This window comes from Pyxicephalus adspersus, chromosome 1 (genome assembly GCF_032062135.1).
Source record: "Pyxicephalus adspersus chromosome 1, UCB_Pads_2.0, whole genome shotgun sequence".
In the NCBI taxonomy this organism is placed as follows: Eukaryota; Metazoa; Chordata; class Amphibia; order Anura; family Pyxicephalidae; genus Pyxicephalus; species Pyxicephalus adspersus.
The window spans coordinates 96,639,808-96,658,148 of NC_092858.1; the positions used below are offsets into that span (position 1 = coordinate 96,639,808).

General features: G+C 33.6%; 1 protein-coding gene across 1 annotated transcript in view; it reads left to right on the forward strand.

Moving 5' to 3' along the window:
* GRIK3 (glutamate ionotropic receptor kainate type subunit 3) overlaps positions 1-18,341 on the forward strand; it is a 269,833-nt gene that overhangs the window by 176,265 nt on the left and 75,227 nt on the right. Inside the window, 2 exon segments of the mRNA XM_072408450.1 lie at positions 3,301-3,423; positions 17,612-17,815. Of these exon segments, the coding sequence (XP_072264551.1) occupies positions 3,301-3,423; positions 17,612-17,815 (327 nt within the window).

The following is an 18,341-nucleotide window of genomic DNA, read 5'->3' on the forward strand; positions in this document are numbered from 1 at the left end:
GGACAATGTGTTTCTGGATGGTCAACTGTTTTTGGACCATCAACTTGTCTTCCAGGTTCTAGCACTTTGGGGCACCTATGTCAACCTATGCTTGGCTAACAACACCAGTCATTAGGATTATCTCTTAAAATGTAGTAAGCAAATTCTTCTTGAGAAAAATAGTAATATTTTCAAGTAGTAATGTTTACAGAACTTTACAGCCTCACTTAAGAAACAATGAAAAATGTCCTCATGAAACTCATGAATTTCTGACCAGGAAAATATCTTGTTTTTTTTTTATAACTGTAGTGCCTTAAATAGATCACTTGGAATGGTATGAAACAAACCGTCATGTTTTTTTATTTAAAACCACTGTGATTGTTCTGATTTATAACTGTGTTTTACTGGGTGGCATGACCTCTGATTAATTTGGGTGAACAACAATTTCCTGGTCAGAAAAGGATGTTCTCTTGAAATCCACTTTAACTTTAATAAAGTCAATATTTAGTAGTAGATCATTTAGTACATATGTATGTATGTATATATATATATATATATATATATATATATATATGTTACCCAGTTATTTTAATGTATATACCTTGGTGCAAGAAACTCTTGTGTGCATGTGCGGGATTTACTTCAAAGTGACCGGGTCAATCAAGATGGTTGAAGATGAAGAAGTGAGAAAAGGACTAGTTGAAGATTTTGATGACACCAAAGGAGCAAGGTTAGGTGAGTTTAGTTCTGCTCTAATGACAAAAGTTACACCGTTTGTTAAAAAGAAAGTATAGTGCTCCTACATATTGAAATATATCAAAAAGTTCTTTATAAAGATTTGAAATAAAAGAAATAAAGTTACTTGACAGTTCCACGCTTAGTGATTTTAAAGTGATCATAAGTTAATATTCAGGAAGCAATTTGAAATGTAATAGTTTTGATGAGAGATGTTGAAATTTAAAAGAACTAACAACAGAGATGGGAAGTTTGTTAAAAAAGGGAGTCAAAAAGCATGTATGAATGGTCATTATGTTACAAACTTTCACATATTCTACATTAAGACGTTAATCATACTTAAAAGGAAAATAATTGCTAGTAATTACTTAATGTTTCTCATTTCCTGTGCTTTCTACTTGAAGCACTTGCTAGTACACTCCTTTCCCTAATTATTTGTGCAGTGCTACCCTGAGAAGCTGTGTTTGAAATCCACTCTGGGTTGAAACTTTTTTAATTTGCTTGCAACCTTATAACCCTTTACAATCTCACTCCTCTATAATGGGATGCTGACACACACATACACATACTTATCAACTGGTTTGAAGCCACAGTTGCATTTTTAAAGAAAATATATGTTGTAAAGTTGTGGTTCATTAAAGCAGTATCCATTTGCATCCATCTAAATTATTTTGAAGCAAGGTGCAACAATCTGTGTAAACAATATTTCTTGATATTTTCACCCTAATAATTTCTTGGTTCTTAGAATGTCACACTTTGTTCACCTTGTTCTTGATCCTATTTAAACATTCTGGACAAAAAGAATGTTGGCTATTCTGCCATATCCAAACAAAAATGGTATTTTTTTCATTGGACTAAAAAAAATATAGAGAGCTTGCAAATGGATAATGGGACAAAATATGCGAAGGTGTTATAATATAAAAACATCCCTTTTCTTTTCCTTTTAAAAGTCAGCTATGAGACAAATGGATAACATCTACAACTTGTTTACTTTTATATTGTTTGACCCTCTATGGAATATTCAAGGGCATATCTGGCATCAGAATTGAATTAGAGATCTGTAAAATCGTGGGAGCTGAGATCTTATTGTCCTGAAAGATAAAAATAAGCTTGTTGAAAAATGCAGATACTTTTTTTTTTCATTTAGGGTAAACAAAGAGAATTGACTCTTGAAGAGCTTGAGCTTTTGGGCTTGGAGGGCTTAAATAAAATAATTTCTGCATGTATATCTAAGATATTGCAACTGGTTTGTTAAAAGACTTGCTGTATAAAAACAGGTCTACTCAAAAAATAATTTTACATTTATGGTAGATGCTAGTAGGAAACATAATCCTGACACATTTTTATGTTTCAATGGCAAGATCTACCTGCAAAGGGTTATTTACTTGGCTTAGTGAACAAGGTGAAACTCTAATGATTTCTGCCATCTAATCAATCAAAAGTCTGATTTTGTTTGAAAATTCCTTCCCCGTGATTCATTTGTCTTTTTGGCGTACATTCCCCTGTACTGTAGTGATGATCAACTTTGCTAAGTGAATAGTAAGTAACCACACTGTTTCTGTCCACCTTGAAAATTTTGTTCCTGCCCATCTTTGTGTTTTCTAGCTCCTGCAAGAAAACATCCAATATATTTGTGTGGTGCCCCCTGATATTGCTACAACAATCCCAGAAACTTCATCCCAGAAGTCATCTCACAAAGCAATATATAAATATATATACATCTCTCAAGCATCTACCAAAAACGGCAATATCTTTTTTGAGTTCAGTCTTTGAAATATGTTGATACCAAGAAGAGAACACACTGTGAGCATAATTCCATGTTCAAAGAAATGATAGCATGAAACACCAGAAAATCATCTATATTTTTCTGGCATTTTGCGGTTTCCATTGTGGCTTGTATGAAAAGTGGATACATAGTAATATCATGGCTTGCAGAGTTTTAAGAATGCTTTGTTCATGTCACGAGCTATATTTTGCAAAATGTCTTATATTCATGTAACTAATCTGTAGAACAGAATCCACCAAGAAAGTTCATGAACACTTAAAACGTGACCCTAAATGTCATATTTATTTTCTAGTGTACGTATTGTTTATTGTTTCCTACACTTTATACATTTTCACATTCTAGTTTTCCATAACATATTTGAGACCCAATAAACTAAACTAAAAAAACGTCTTTACTAAGCCACACCAGATTCTTCCATCTTATTAAAAATCAGAAAAATCAGAAATGCTTCATGAAAACTTGTACACATATTGATTCAAAGTTCATTTGGAAAATATCATTTTAATAACTATAACCTATTGTTACAAATACTGTAAAAAAAAATTTTTCAATTTCATATTGTGGTTTTCATAAAATGGTGAGCCCCAAAAACAAAAAAGGGAATTCTCCTGTAACTATAGAAAGTTAAACTAGTATCATGGAACAAACGATAATGAGGTGATTATTAATTAACCAGGGTGTTTAGGGAATTGGATGAAAAAAGAGGGAGAAAAGAAAGCTGTAATTAAAATTGAGCATTGTGCTGCTGTATCCAGTGATGATTTATGAGTCTTGTTAATTTTCATACTTTTTTTTCACAGGCCCAGTGGGAAGGGCTGACCGGACGAATCGTGTTTAACAAAACTAGTGGGCTAAGAACAGATTTCGATCTAGATATCATCAGCCTGAAAGAAGAGGGTCTTGAAAAGGTATGAATATCTTTAACTCATTCCTTCACATAAATGTCTTACCTTGTTTTGTGGTTGCAAAACCTCTTTAGATTGCCTTCATTTCAAGGTAACAAAGAGCTTACTGACACCATAATTTATTAAAGGTCAGTCAAACAGATGGTAATAGCATATTAATAATTACACAATTTTTGGCTTAATTAATCCATTATGTTTCATGAATATATTCAGAAATACTGTACAATATAGAAGATAACCTTACGGAAAAACTACATCTAATAAACTGTTGTTAGTACAGTCAAAAAGCAGGACAAAGAAAACCAATGCAAAGAAAGTTATTGCTTATATCAGCCAGTGTAATTTCTTATTTTATTTTAGTAGACAATGAAGGATGAAAACATTCTAGTTTCCAAGGGCAGCTGCTTCACTTTTGGTCCTGCTTTTGTTGTTCTACTTCATAATTCAGCCTTTGTATTTAGTGAACAGACAAGGTGATGGAGTGAAGTGGTGAGCAGTATGACAAACATGACACTATTACTGGCCCCATGTGTTCTTGCTGTAAGCTAGTCATAGACTCATAATCAACAGAGCAAAGATCATTCTTCTTGTCTATTCAGATATATCATAACTGTTTGGATTGCAACCAAATATTTTAAAAACACAGCAAATAAAAAGATTGTTGTTAATAGGTCTGTGGCTTTGTTCATTCCCTAGCTTGTTAAGACTGGAAATGTAAAAAAAAAATCTTCCCATAAAATATATGTGAATGTAACATAATTTAGGCTGGCAATTTACTTAGACAAGGTCCAATGTTGGCTGTGCTGCCTGGCACCGCCATCTTGGCGGTGCTTTCAGCACGCCCAACGTTGTCACTCAAGTGTCATTTGTTCAATTCCCCATAGCTAATCCTCCATCCATAAAAGATTATGTAGGGGAGTAAAGAGAAGGGCGACAGTGTTGAACCAGCCCAGACAGTATTCAGGCACTCCCAGAAGGGGAGAAGGTTATGACGTGCAAGGACTGGGAAGGCTGTGATGGGAAATTGTCTGGAAATTTGCCTTAAGTAATTGGATTTTGTAGCAAGTCCAAAGGTCTATTTTAAGTTGATAAAAAAAAAATTTGGAAAGAAAAACACTGTTGAAAAACATTTCAAATACTTAAATTTTATTTGCTTTTGCTTTCATTTTTTTAATAGGCCATAAGGTCTCTTTTACAATCACCAATTATTTCTTTAATACTTATAGCAACTAGTATATAAATTATGGGAAGTATTACAGATAACTTGTTAATTATGTGAGGCTGTGTCAACACACAAATGATATCAGACAATACCTTCTGTCAAAAGCCAGAATTTTTATCCTCATAATACCAAAATCTGTTTTGCTGTGGTAGACTTTTGGTAGACTGGTTGGTAGATTTTTGTTTCGTTGTAAAAAAACATCAAAATAGAAAATTTGCAAAATCATTTTTAAAATTTTATTTGAAAGTCTATGCAGAGGGTTACATGTTTAATAACTCAAAAGTCAAAAAAATTTGGACTGCAGTGTACATACTTTGGGTACACTCGTGCAACAAATTGCCGTAGGAACGGATCTTTCACAATCTTTTCCAATGACAAAAGACTACATGATGCATGAATGAGCACTGTATATACAGTGCTGTTCTGCTCTATGGAGAGGGGGACGAAAGAGCCGCACTCTCCCACGTTCACTTTGGTTACGATCGTTACTTGTCCATTGTCCGTGGATCCACCAGAATGGTTCTCCAGACAGCAGAAGATGAGCACTGTACACACGCAAGATTTTCATCCGATATCAGCCTGGAGTCGATTATCGGACGATAATCATCTGACGTATATATGTAGCCTAACTCCTAGCAACCTAATCATAGGTCACATTCCTATTTTTAACGCTCAATTGGTAAATGTCTGAATGGTTGATTTGGACTGGGCAAATTTTAACCACAATTACATATAGACCATTTATACCTATTCAACTGATACTGAGATTTCCATAATCAAGGTGTGCTCCAGTGTTAGACTACCTACACTAGTTAGATTATTGCCACCCTAGTTGAATGAGTGTATGTACAATAGTCCCTCAATATTATTAATCTATAGCGTGTACATTACCATTACCTTAATCGTTTTTGCTTTACTTTCTTTTTTTTTGCCTGTACCTTGTTTGCTATCTTCTTTGCATATATTTGCTTCATCATTTTTGCCTCATCATCAGTTTAACATTTTTGTGGTATGATACTCTTTATGTACACATAGAAGCAGCCCTGAAAACAAAACAACATCCAAGCAATCCTAACATGATAGGAAAACTCAAGTTAGATAATCCTCAAATAAAAGAAAATTGCAGATACAGATAAAGAATATGGTACTGCATATTTCTGAATCATGGACACCAGGGTAGAATTATGGACACCAGGGTAGAATATCTGATCTTTTTTTAACCATGAGAAAGATGGTATGTCAGTTTACAACAAAAAGGCTAATGTTGTCCAGATGTCGTATTGTCATTTTCAATTCAATTATATGTTCGACACTGGAGATATTATTGCAATTTTGTAAGATTTTTGCTGAGGTTTTGTATAAATATGTTTGAAATTAAACATTTATATCGGGAACACTTGCACTAACAAGGCATATTTCATTTAGCTTAATAAATGTAGTGAAATTACCTAATCAGATGTAAGTAAATACTTGGTTGAAGGCAATGGAGCTTCACCAATGAAACTGAATTATGCAAGATGGCTGATGGGTAGATTTTGGTGTTGCAACTTCCAAATGTGTAGAAGCTGGTTTAACCCACCATACCAACAGCCCAATGTACAGACAGACAGTAGCCCAGGGACTAACAATGCTGAAGCACTGAAGATTGTTCTTGTTTACTCTAGAACAATTTCTTTGGCAATAGCATTTTGAAGATAGACATTGAATATTAAGGATTGTTTTTTTTTTTTTTTTTATATAACACTTTTGACAGCATTTCTGCATATATGCAGAGTTTAGACATTTTCTTTTATTTTTTTCATTATATTGTATTCAAAAATTGTTTAAGATATGCTGATGATGATGACATCAGAGATATCTTCAGCATTTTACTACCACAGCTTTACTGCAGGTTATATACAAGGCTCTGGAGCTAAAGTAATCAATGTAGCCAGCACCAGAGGCTCTGGGATCTCTTAATCGACTTCTAAACCATTTACAAAAGTCCTAAAGATTAACTGATGTACTAAAATACATTTATTGCATACATAGAATAGATGTCAAGTGGTTAAATATTCCTTTTCAAGGAAATTAATTCCTGAAACACTTCTCCCATCCATTTACTATTGTTTAAACCACTTCATCTTTTAGGTAATTACATAATGTTCTGTTTATATTATATATACTTCTCTTATTAATATATCTATAAGGAGGTAGGCATGTGACGCTTTTGGGTGAGATTTCTTTTTTTAGAGAGGCAGTGCAAATTTCTAGCCCCAAGGGGAAGACTTACTAATGTTTATTGAATTAATTTACATGTTGATTGAATGGAAATTACTGTTTTCTGTAAAACTAGAAATAGTTGTTTATGATGATATTGTGTGTTGCTTCTGAGAATCAGAATGTAGCATAAGGGAACAGCTATGCTAAATTTAACATCACAATTCTGCAGCAGAATTAACAATATTAGAGGTGTGTTCCTGTGTAATTACAAAGTGACCTACAAATTTAAAAGGGACGTACACAGTTGGTCTGATTTATTAAGTAAGGGAGAATGTTCATATAGTAAATTATGTGAATACAGCTTTAATAATCCAACTGTACAAATGAATAAGGGAAAACAAAATTTGTTTTCGTCACGACTTGATAAATTATATAATTATTCATACATCTGGTGGTGTGAAGTTTCTCAATTCTTTAGTAAGCCAGCCTCAATATGTGTTTCAAGTAAATAAATATGGATGCCAATAGAAGATGATGGGACTGCTGTAATTCATAATTCTTTCTCATTTTTTTAGGTTGGTTAAATCCATAACTGTAATCCTTGTAAACTTTCCATGGCTCATTTGTGAGTTACAACTGTTCTTTACAGTGGAAACTTTTCTTGAAGATAAAAATGGAAAAATATGTGATTGTCAGTTACACATATAGCAGCTGACCCTGTAATTCATCCTAAACATGATAGGTCCCACTTTACCACTAACATAGTTTTTACTCACCAAACAAGGCTCCATTCAAACAGCCATTTTGGTTTCCTGGTACAACTAAAGCTGAAGGATTCATGGAATCCAGCTTTTTTAGTGGCACCACCTAGTTCCTACAATGGTATTGTATATTGTACCTGGGACTGATATGTAATGGCAGTATTATGTCCCCTACTGTTTTAAAATAGAAAGTTGTATTTCCCCCAACCATATGAGTTACTACAAAATCTTAAGTTCACGTAGCAAAATCACCTCTTTTGGAACATACCACAATGTTCGCTCTGCCTGGGAAAGCTTCTGTATTATAATTCTTGCTACCTGTCAGAAATAGATGAAAAATCATAACCACTTTAGCTTAAAAAATTGGGCTTTTTAGCTTGTAAATTGCAAGTGTTATTACAATATCTCAGAATGTTAACATCTATATTTTTACCAACATTTAAGATCTCTATTTAACATTATCAATAGTAAAACATTTAGCAGCAAAAAGTGAGAAAATCAATTTTGAAAAACACAGTTTCTAAGTGTCATAATAAAAATATATTCACATACAGTCATATCAAATAATATGATTCAACTCCACACCTTATGGGTTGCATTATGAAGTTGTATCACATACAAAAATAGAGGTTTAATGTTAACTGTATCAGTATTGTGTTTCACCAAGCAGTGTCTACTTCCTCAGACTATATTACGCTCAGACGAGAGAGAAAAAAGAAGCTAAAAAGAAAAAGAATATATTGCATCATTACATTTCTAATATTTGGAAGATGTAAGGATGGGAAATGAGTCACAGTAATTTAAAACTTTAAATTTTTCTTGAACAAATGGATACCTTTAAAATTGAACTTCAGTATGACATAATAATCATCAATTAATGCAGCTGTGTATTTAACAAAGTCATAGAAGTTATGTGTAAACACAACTTGATTTTGTTTGTCTTTAATTAGTTTATTACTAGCCTTTTTTAATCCTCTGCACAGGAACACTCAGGCTGAATGCAGTGCCAGCATTACATGAAAAACCAACTTATTCTTACAGGGAGCATTCTGGCAAGAAGTAAAAGCAGAATAAAATGTTGCTGTTGTTTAAATGTCCAGATAGCAAGCAGAGAGTCTCTTATGACTCTCTGAGGTCATGACCAAGCTGTTTGCAGCAAAAGTACAGTGCAGTAAAGATGTGTATAAAATATTTCTGGTGTGGTGTAATGTCCTATTAAAATTTATATTTATCTGTAAAATATATTGAACCATTTGAGTTTTTCTTTTGTTTTTTATTTTCTTAGAACTATAATTCACATAGAAAGAAGTTAATTACAGTGAAGTAAGACTGTATCTGAAAATAAAATCAAGTTGCTGGCTATTTTTGGAATCCATGGTGCTTATCTTCCAAGCCACAAAGTCACTTCTCAGAATTTACTTCCAGTCGTTCATGTGAGACTGCAGATTAAAGATGTGGTTTCACAGTTTGAGAGCATCGGGCCTGAGCTCAGTGAGAGACAGATGCGCCTCTTAGTGTTTGGAGCACTGATTTATTGAATGCTTGTGACAGAGCAGTCTTTTACATTGAAAAGTCTGATCTCCCATGATGATACCTGTCCACAGGCTACTATGCTCACCTCGGGCATTAAGGCGAGAAGTCATTTGCAATTGATTTTTCTTGATGTTGCCAGCTTTTAATGAAATGTGTAGTATCTGTAGGGACAAAAAGAAGGAGAATTGTCTTTCTCCAGGTTTTGCATGCTCGGCTAACCTTTTTGCTGAAGATGTCCCTGAGTTCCTCATCTTATTAGGATAGCTGTCACTGGCTCCTTCTTCTATATAGCATCATAAATCATAGTTTGAGTGTGGACCAATCAAATCTCTCAGTTCTGATGTGCAAAGCCTTCCTCTACTGCTAACACAGTCATCCCACGAGCAATGATTCAACTCATTTTAGAGTAGGAACTCTTTCCAGCAAATTATAATTCTTTTTATAATGTTGGACCAGGAAATTCTTCTTGAGACTTTCACAGTCCCATTTCGATCTGTTTTTCATCTAAACATAAATGAAAGTCAAAGAACTTTATTGCACAGCACAGTGAAAATAGCAAAGATAGTTTGTATCCTATAGCAAGTAATATGTTTTTAACATTGTAGTATTGGTACACAAAGGTTATCCATAAATGGTTGCTGTAGGATACTCCACATCATTAATGATAGTGCATAATTTTTTAGCATAATCTTTATAGCTGTCAGCATAGATGGTTCCCAGGGACACCCACACAATAAGCTAATACATACAGACAGCATACTGTATATACTGAAAAATGCAGTGAACATATGTTTTGCCATGAAGCTATTATTATTCTGTATTGACAAAAATAGCTCTGTGATTCTATAAGATACAAACTAACTGTCCCTGGAATTTAGGGGAAATTGGCACTGACATAGTAAATAAAAAGTAATGTAGACCATGCTTATTGCCTCTACAGACATTATTTCTCTTTTCAGATTTTAACACATTCCTTGTCCTGGTTGGCTATTATTACCATGGTTCATTAGATTGCTCCATTTCCCAACATGTCCTATTATTCTCCATTTGGAACCTGCACTTTTCTGGTGTCTGTGCCAAAGATCTGTATTCTTCAGTATAGCTGATCCAAAAAGAGGTGATGATCTGCTTCAAAGTACTTAGACCTTGGTTTAACCCTGTAGTAATTTACACATCATATTCAGATTGCAGAGTTTCAGAAGACAAAAAATCCTGCAAGGAAAACAGATATACAAATGTTGCAAGGATGTGCACATAAATAAATATGCAAAAAAAGGAATAGAAAAAAAGCCCAATTTCAAAGACTAATTTCAAACCCTGCTCTGTAACATATACACTTTTTCAATGTTTTCATTGTGTTGCATTGTTTCAGTGTTGAGCTGCTCTTTACATATAATTTGTTTTTTAATAGCATGCTACCAAAAATTGTAATGATTGAAAAATTTGAAGCTGTCTCAAAAATGGGCTGACCTCCTAAGGGTCTGGAGTAGGATCCTCCTTATGGTGATAACAAAAACTCCTACTGTAAATAAACTAATAATATTCTAGAATGTATTGCTTTTAAATTATATCATATAATATTCAAAAGATCGTTTACTGAGTGCACAGTTCTGTCCTATTGCTGTGTATGGTCAGTTAAATAACCTAAGTAGAAAAATCCATTGCAATATGAAAACTGGTTAGATAGACTTAAATTGAGCCCATAATATTGATAAAGATGTGTGTAAACTATTAGCTGTACCTACCAAAAAAATGATGTACTATATTTGGTTCCTGGTGATCTTTGCTGGGTTTCTATATAATATAATTATTTCTATGTAATGAATTTCCAATTTGCATGTTGTAAACATTGTCGATACCCCTCCTATTGTGTCTTACTTCCCCAACCTCTTAGATTGTAAGCTCTTTTGGAAAGGGACCTCTCCTTCTGTGTCATGGTTTGTATATGTCATTGGTAACCCCTATTTATTGTACAGTTTTGCGTTATATGTTGGTGCTATATAAATTTAGTTTAAAAATAATACTAATATTATTAATATGGATTGAGAAACAACATCATATGAACCTAGAAGCTGTAATAGCACTCAGCAGACTGATAAATATTTGCTCACCCTCAATGATTGCTGGTAAAGTAGTAGAATTCACATAGAACAGTCAGGAAAAACTTTAGAGATTTGATATTTACGAGACTGATTATCCATGCTCTGCCTATGAATGCTAAATCAACATATTGTTGTCATCGGCAAGGAACACACTGAACTTCAACTACAAAGAACTTCCTCAAAATATTGTACACAGCAGATTTTTTTAATAAAATGTATCTAAACCCAAAAACAAATACTTCGATTTACAAGTCTCCAGATATAGTGGTTGCATTAGTTTTTATATTTAGTCTTTTTTTTCACCTGCAAATATCACTATTACCATTTATTTACTTTTTACTCATAAAACGTTCATGAAAGTTTTTGAACTTTGGATCCAGTATGCACTATTCTCATTTTCTTCAATTTACATATCCAGCTTGGGATAACTGCAAAATTATATAAGTGCATCATTCTTTATCACTTTTCTTCCCTTCTTCTTCGTCTTCTTTTATCTTCTCCCACCTAATGGCCATTTCTTAAGGAGATACAAGGCTCTGTTAAAGCTAATGGTCTGGGCATTTTTTTAAACATGGTATTTTAGACTGTCTGCTTTTTGGTATCTTCAGAGGTCCATTGTACTCGAGTCATATAATAATATATTATTTATACGGCTGTAACTTCCTACTGTTGAATTAATATTTTTTTAAATGGCTCATTGGTGAATACTTTATCATGCCTGATATTACATAATGCTGTTTTTTTTCGGTTATCTTACTCTTTTGGACAAGTAATGTTGTTATACTTGTTTACTTCATTCCTTAATAAAAATCATTAAAACCAAAATTACCTGATCTTACTGGGATCTAGCTTGATGCTAATTATCCGACAGGAAATCTAGTTTCTAGCTTTGAGATGACTTTTAATTTGCTTTAGTTATTTTGGCTATAGCAGAGATAAATGGCTTTTATGAATTGAATTACTAAGGTCTTAGGTGTTCTGGATACTCTGAACAATTGATTGGCTTCCATCTTTGACATGCATAAGGGCAAGAACTTTAATGCTATTAAATAATGCCTAACACAATTACCAGTAATTAAAAGACATATTAATCTCAATGGCACATCGTGAAACTTGACAAAGGGAATTAGTATTTCTTCTGTGTTTTATGCCAAGTCAGTTTAGTTATTCATCTCAGTTATAAAAATTAAAATAGTTTATTACACTGAGCATTAATTTAAATTGTTAAACCTTAAACACTGAATATTTTATTCTAGATATATTTCATCTAGGAGATGGAAATTTTTAAGGTCACATATTTAGGTGAATACTTGGATTAGTTTCCCCACCGGACACAGACAACAATTAAAACTTGACAGGGGTTCATATACTTTTTAATTCTATCCAAAATTAAAAAAAAGTTTTACCTTCACCTTCACACTTTTTTTTTTTAAATATATCCAGTAATATCTAAATAATTGCCGTCCCAGTTCTCCTCTTTGGGTGTTCCACCCTTGGTTCCCAAGCTTAGAACAACAACCCCCTCTGTCTCTATTCTAAGCCACAGAAATGAAAGTAATTCCAAATGCAAGAAGATTTAAATGCAGGAACAACTTTAGGGAAAATATGAAAATGTGTGAGTGTAGATATTCTCTTTGACAACACTAACCCTATCACTACATTTACTATAATACCTAATATTGTAAATGATGTAATTCTTCCCACTTCTACAAAAATCCCTTCCTGTAAGCCTTAATGCTTTTATATATATATAAATCTCAAAATCCGGAATTTCTTCCACACTAGTTTGATGACCTGTAATTTTTGTTTGAGAAAGAGCAAAAGTCTTGCTGCGTATGCACTGACCAAAAGAAAGGGATACATACATAGAAAAGTTCATGCTGGGCAAATTAATCCACAGCAACCAGTATTTGTAAAATTGCTAGTTTCAAGAAGTAGAATGAATCCACTGGAAGTTGAGATTGAGTTGAGATATAAAATAGAAACTTCCTTTTATTAAACCTCAACATGATGTGGAACAAACTTTGCTCCCTTTGTACGCAGAATTAAAGAATCACACCCAGAAAACACCTAAACTCTAAAAAAACATTATCCTTAAATTATAATGGACAAAAAAAATTAGGGGAATCAATAATGCACCAAACTTTGAGTCTTTCCTAAAAGTAAGGGGCCTCTGTTGAGGGACAGAGTCTCATCTCCATAACCTATCCTCAAGAGAGGAGCATTATTGTAACCTTAAGGCCCTAATAATTGCAATTACCTGAAAAATTTGAGACACATAAACTTCAGTCCTTTCTAATTAAATTTCAAATTTTATTAAAAACACATGAAAAAATAAATTTCTCAATTTCGCTTATCACTGGTCATGAATATTTCTACAGTCAAAATCTTTCTGACTTTATGTGAGCAAACTTCTTCTAAATCTTCCAAATGACACCATCAATACCAGTAATATACACACTGCAACCATTACAACCCTTCCAAATTTCATAGATGTTCAGCCACAATAATGTTACATGTAATCATACTCGCGACTCATATCCCTTCACTCTCATGAGTTATACCAGTGAAAGAAAGAACAACTTTTGGTTAAAAAATACACTAAAGTGAACTTGAACTAATAATAGTAACATTTCTGCATAACATGACAAACATAACACAAAATACATCATCCAAGAACTTTATCAGCCAGAAAAGCCTTTCTCTCACTTAAAGCAGAATTTTCAAAAAAAACAAACAAAAAAAGTATCTTTATATGCTAAAAACTCAATCCATGTACAAAACACAGCCAGCAAATCTCACGTTGTCTTGGTTTCCCTCCTCTTTTCAGGGCTCGCCATTTTTTCCAAAGTAGCTGTCACTCAGGCTGGACTTTTTAGTCTAAAAAATAAAAACTGATGCAGCCATGTTTCTCCTCATCAAGGAGAATATTTGTTGTTTGCATTTGCACTTGCTGGGAGATCCAGCAGCTGGATTTGACATCAGGGATTTCTGTGTATATCTAGCAGCTGCAGACTCTTCTGACAAAACTACATCTGACAGGTGTTTCCAAAAAAAAAAAAAATACAATGTAACATTGCTACTTTTGTATCTACTCTGTTTCATTCATCTGCAGATGAAAGCTCATCCCTTTGATCTACAAATTATTAAACCTGTAATGATGTCACTTAAAGGAACCTAACAAGTAACAAAAAGTTTTTTTTTTATTATTACTTTTTAAATTAGTTTTTATTGAACCCCATATTAATTTTTAATACCCTTAATCAACTATAGTAAACTTGTTCAGCCTTTCCCCCTATTTTATTTGCTGATTCTTTTCAAATTCATTTTTTTTTTAATTTATATTTTATAGTGCATTAAAAAGTAATTGAAAAAAATCCTCTAATTAATGTCTCAAACAACATGAGCAAAAACATAATTTTAATGTAACCTTAAACAGTACATATCTTTTATTATAAAGATTCAATGTCCTGCATTTAGAACCCACAGAGCTTTATTATTTTGACTATTCAGATTTGTCTATAACATTCAGTTAGATCTCCTTTTATTATATATATTAATATACAGTCGCATCAGTGATATTTTTAGTTGGCTGTGAGATTCACATACTTTTTGTCAAATTATGTTAAGAGTTTGGATCCTTCAGGCCATCTGCTCTAATTATATCCATTTTTATCAAGTTATGGATGCCTGATATGGCTGTGTTGAAATATTCATAATTCCCCAGAAAAAGAGCATGCCCTAATTGTGATGGGGGTTTAATCGTATGGAAAAAAAAAGCCATGGGATGAATTTCTAGATGGCCAACTTCCTATTTCATTTTCCATTCCTTGTTGTTAATATTGAAATGACTTGTGCAGTGAAAGAGATGTGACCCAAGCAGCAAAAACCACTCTCCCATAGCAATTTCACAGCATACAATATTCCATATCGAGGGCACCTCTGGCCACAGAATCGATTTAGAAAAATAGTTGGAGCTTTATAATTCAAAGTCTGTCTGTTTCTAGAAATAAACAGGAAAATAGGCAGTAAAAAAGCAAAAAATAGAATTTAGTATACATTAACCATTTTAACAGTTACAGCTTTTAAAATATGCATGCTGCTGTTTCATGACAGCAGAAAATTTATAGTAGCGTACGATCTATAAAAGCAGTTTGCTCACTATTAATTGCATATTTGCATTTTATAAACACATTACTATAAATATACTTTTTAAGGAGTAGAAAAGGTATACACAGATGTGTACTGGGAATTTTGCAGACACAGGATGTCCCTGTTCTTTGGAGCTTACCATTTAAAACAGCTGTCTAACTTATACTGACCTTCAGAATGTTAGTTCTGCAGGTAAAAAGAAAACAATCTTCTTTCTACATTTAAATTGGGAAAATTTGTTGGAAAAAAAACTGCAAATATTTTCACATAAACATACTACTTTTTTCCACATGAAATTACATTTTAAATGCCAAATTATAGACAATGAAATAAAGGATAGCAATTGCAAGGGGGGGAAGAAAGAAAAGAAGGGGAGAGAGGCTTTTGAAAGCACTGACATGAACTCATAAAATAATTTAATTAATTAACTTTATTTTATAATTATCCACCTATATCAGTATCTAGAACCCAATCAATTTGTGTAAGATTACAGTACATACAATATAGTTAAACCGTCAAGTACCGTCAACCCAAACACTATTTTCTTATACACACAGTTTTGTTAGATATTTTCCAGGTCATATAAAAAGTCTTATCCCGACGTCTTTCTCCTATATTGGTTTCATCAGGGGATATCAGAGATAGTTAGACCCAAACTACAATGTTCAAAAAAGGAAAAGAACATAATATTGATGAAAATCAATGAAAATCATTAATATTATGTTCTGGCACTCCTTCAGGTTCACCTAAAGTAATCACATAGTTTCCGACTGGGCATCCATTCTCCTCTTCTAGTGTTCATTGAAATAAAGGAGCATCTGTACTCCCTCACTTCTCTTGAATTTAATGCCACACATCTAAGATGAATAATGGTTGGCATCATAAAATAAATTTGTTGTTACCCTGGTATAAAGGGACACATCTCTTGGGGTTTAAACTATCAGGAGACATGGGCTTACAGTACTCCCAGAGAACATTGTGCTCAATTGTATTCTAAGTGAGTGTCATGGTTTCCAGGAGGATCTGCCGGTGGAGAACCTATGACATCAGCAAACTGACCAGAAGACTTAATCAACAAAGTAGTAAATTAGCAGCAAGGCATGTTAGGGAATGAGTAGTGGTTTGGGGAAAAGTTACAATAAAAGTAGATAAAACCCAATTATTAAAATGTCGCATGACTTGCTTTTCATGGGCTCATCTCCATTGTTTTTTTTTTATCTTCAAGCATATTTGGCATTTCCTTACAATTCTATGGGAATGCAACCCCAAATTAAGGTCAGATATACCTGTCAGTGATTTTTAATGGGTTCAGAACTTTTTTAAGCTCATATATCAACAGAAGTCCAAAGCCTGTTGTTAACACAAGCCCTAAATCTGCAATCTTTAATGTAAATATCATTCAGTTATTCTCTCACATAGGTCCTTGTTTACGCATGTTCTGTTAGAATTACACTTGTAACTTGAAGTGAGACTAAACTCTAAAAATAAAAAATGTGACCAGGTAGTTCCTTTATTGCAGAAGGTGATGTCCATTCAGCAACAACATAACCTTACTTACCTGATAGCAATTTTTAAAAACACTCACTTGTCCGCATTCCATTGTGGGCACTTCCATCTTCCTTTTTATCCTCTTCCTGGTTTCAGTCACCTTGATTGGTTAAGTTGACGTAACTTCTGCGCAAGCATGCAGGAGTACACTCAGTTTCTTGTTTTTTGATACATGAAGACAACGATCAGGCGTGTAAGTATGGTTTTCTGTCTTTTTCTGCAAAAAAGACCTGCCTGATGAGACATTTTACAGCACAACTAGTTCTTCTTTAACTGTACTGCTGTTGGACGTGCCTGTTATGGAGAATACAAGCAACCATGCACTCACACATTGACCAGGCGACATAAGATGTGATATATAGAATTTTTATAAAAACATTCAAAATTAATAAAATCCCTCAGGCCTGCACAGTTACATCATCCTAGAATAGCCACTCAAGATGGCCAAAGATCATCCAGAAGTAGAGGAAGAGAAGGAAGATGGTAACATCCTGCATTAAAACATGAACAAATACGCTCATGGACCATACACCTTTAATGTAGTGCACATAATGCTTATCAATGAGCTTACTTGGAATATGTAAGACTGTACACACCTCTTATACAAGAACATAGCAGTGGGTAGAAGCTGTCCAAATGAGACATAATATTAGGAATAAATATCTATTTTATTTTATTTTTTTTAGGAAGAGCCTTATGTGATGTTTAAGAAGTCTGATACCCCTCTTTTTGGCAAGGACCGATTTGAAGGCTTTTGCATTGACCTCTTAAAAAAGATTTCAGAGATCCTTGGATTTGACTATGATATACGCTTAGTGGATGATGGAAGATATGGATCCCAAGATGAAAAAGGACAGTGGAATGGCTTGGTGAAAGAGCTCATTGATCATGTAAGTGATTCCTGCTTATTTCAATAACTAGCAGCATGTACTGTATATTCTACGGTATATATAGATGGGTTACGTTATAAGATTTCTTTATGTTTCAAGATTCTTATGGGTCAGTAAAGCTTCCAAACATAACCATAACAGAATGTAAGGAGAACAATATGTTTATCCTACCTCTCCAGATATAGTCCACTTCACAGTGAAGTACCTAGATTCAAAAGATCTTTTTCTCATCTATCTGCTTTCACATATTGTCCCACATGTGGGGTGTGCATCTCAAGACAGCTAAGCGCTCAACAATAAATAGATTGTGTTTTTTTCCAGCCTCATTTAAGCGACAGAATACATGATGATCTATATAAATCTGCCAAAGGTTTGATGGCTATCACAAAAAAGTAAATCTGTCCTATCCTGATAACTTAACCTGATGAAAGTTTGATCAACAAACAGATTAGATGGCTGGAAATGCCTGGGCGTGGATGACCAGGAACCTTGCATTAAAACACTAAATCTCAGAAACTGCAGTGTA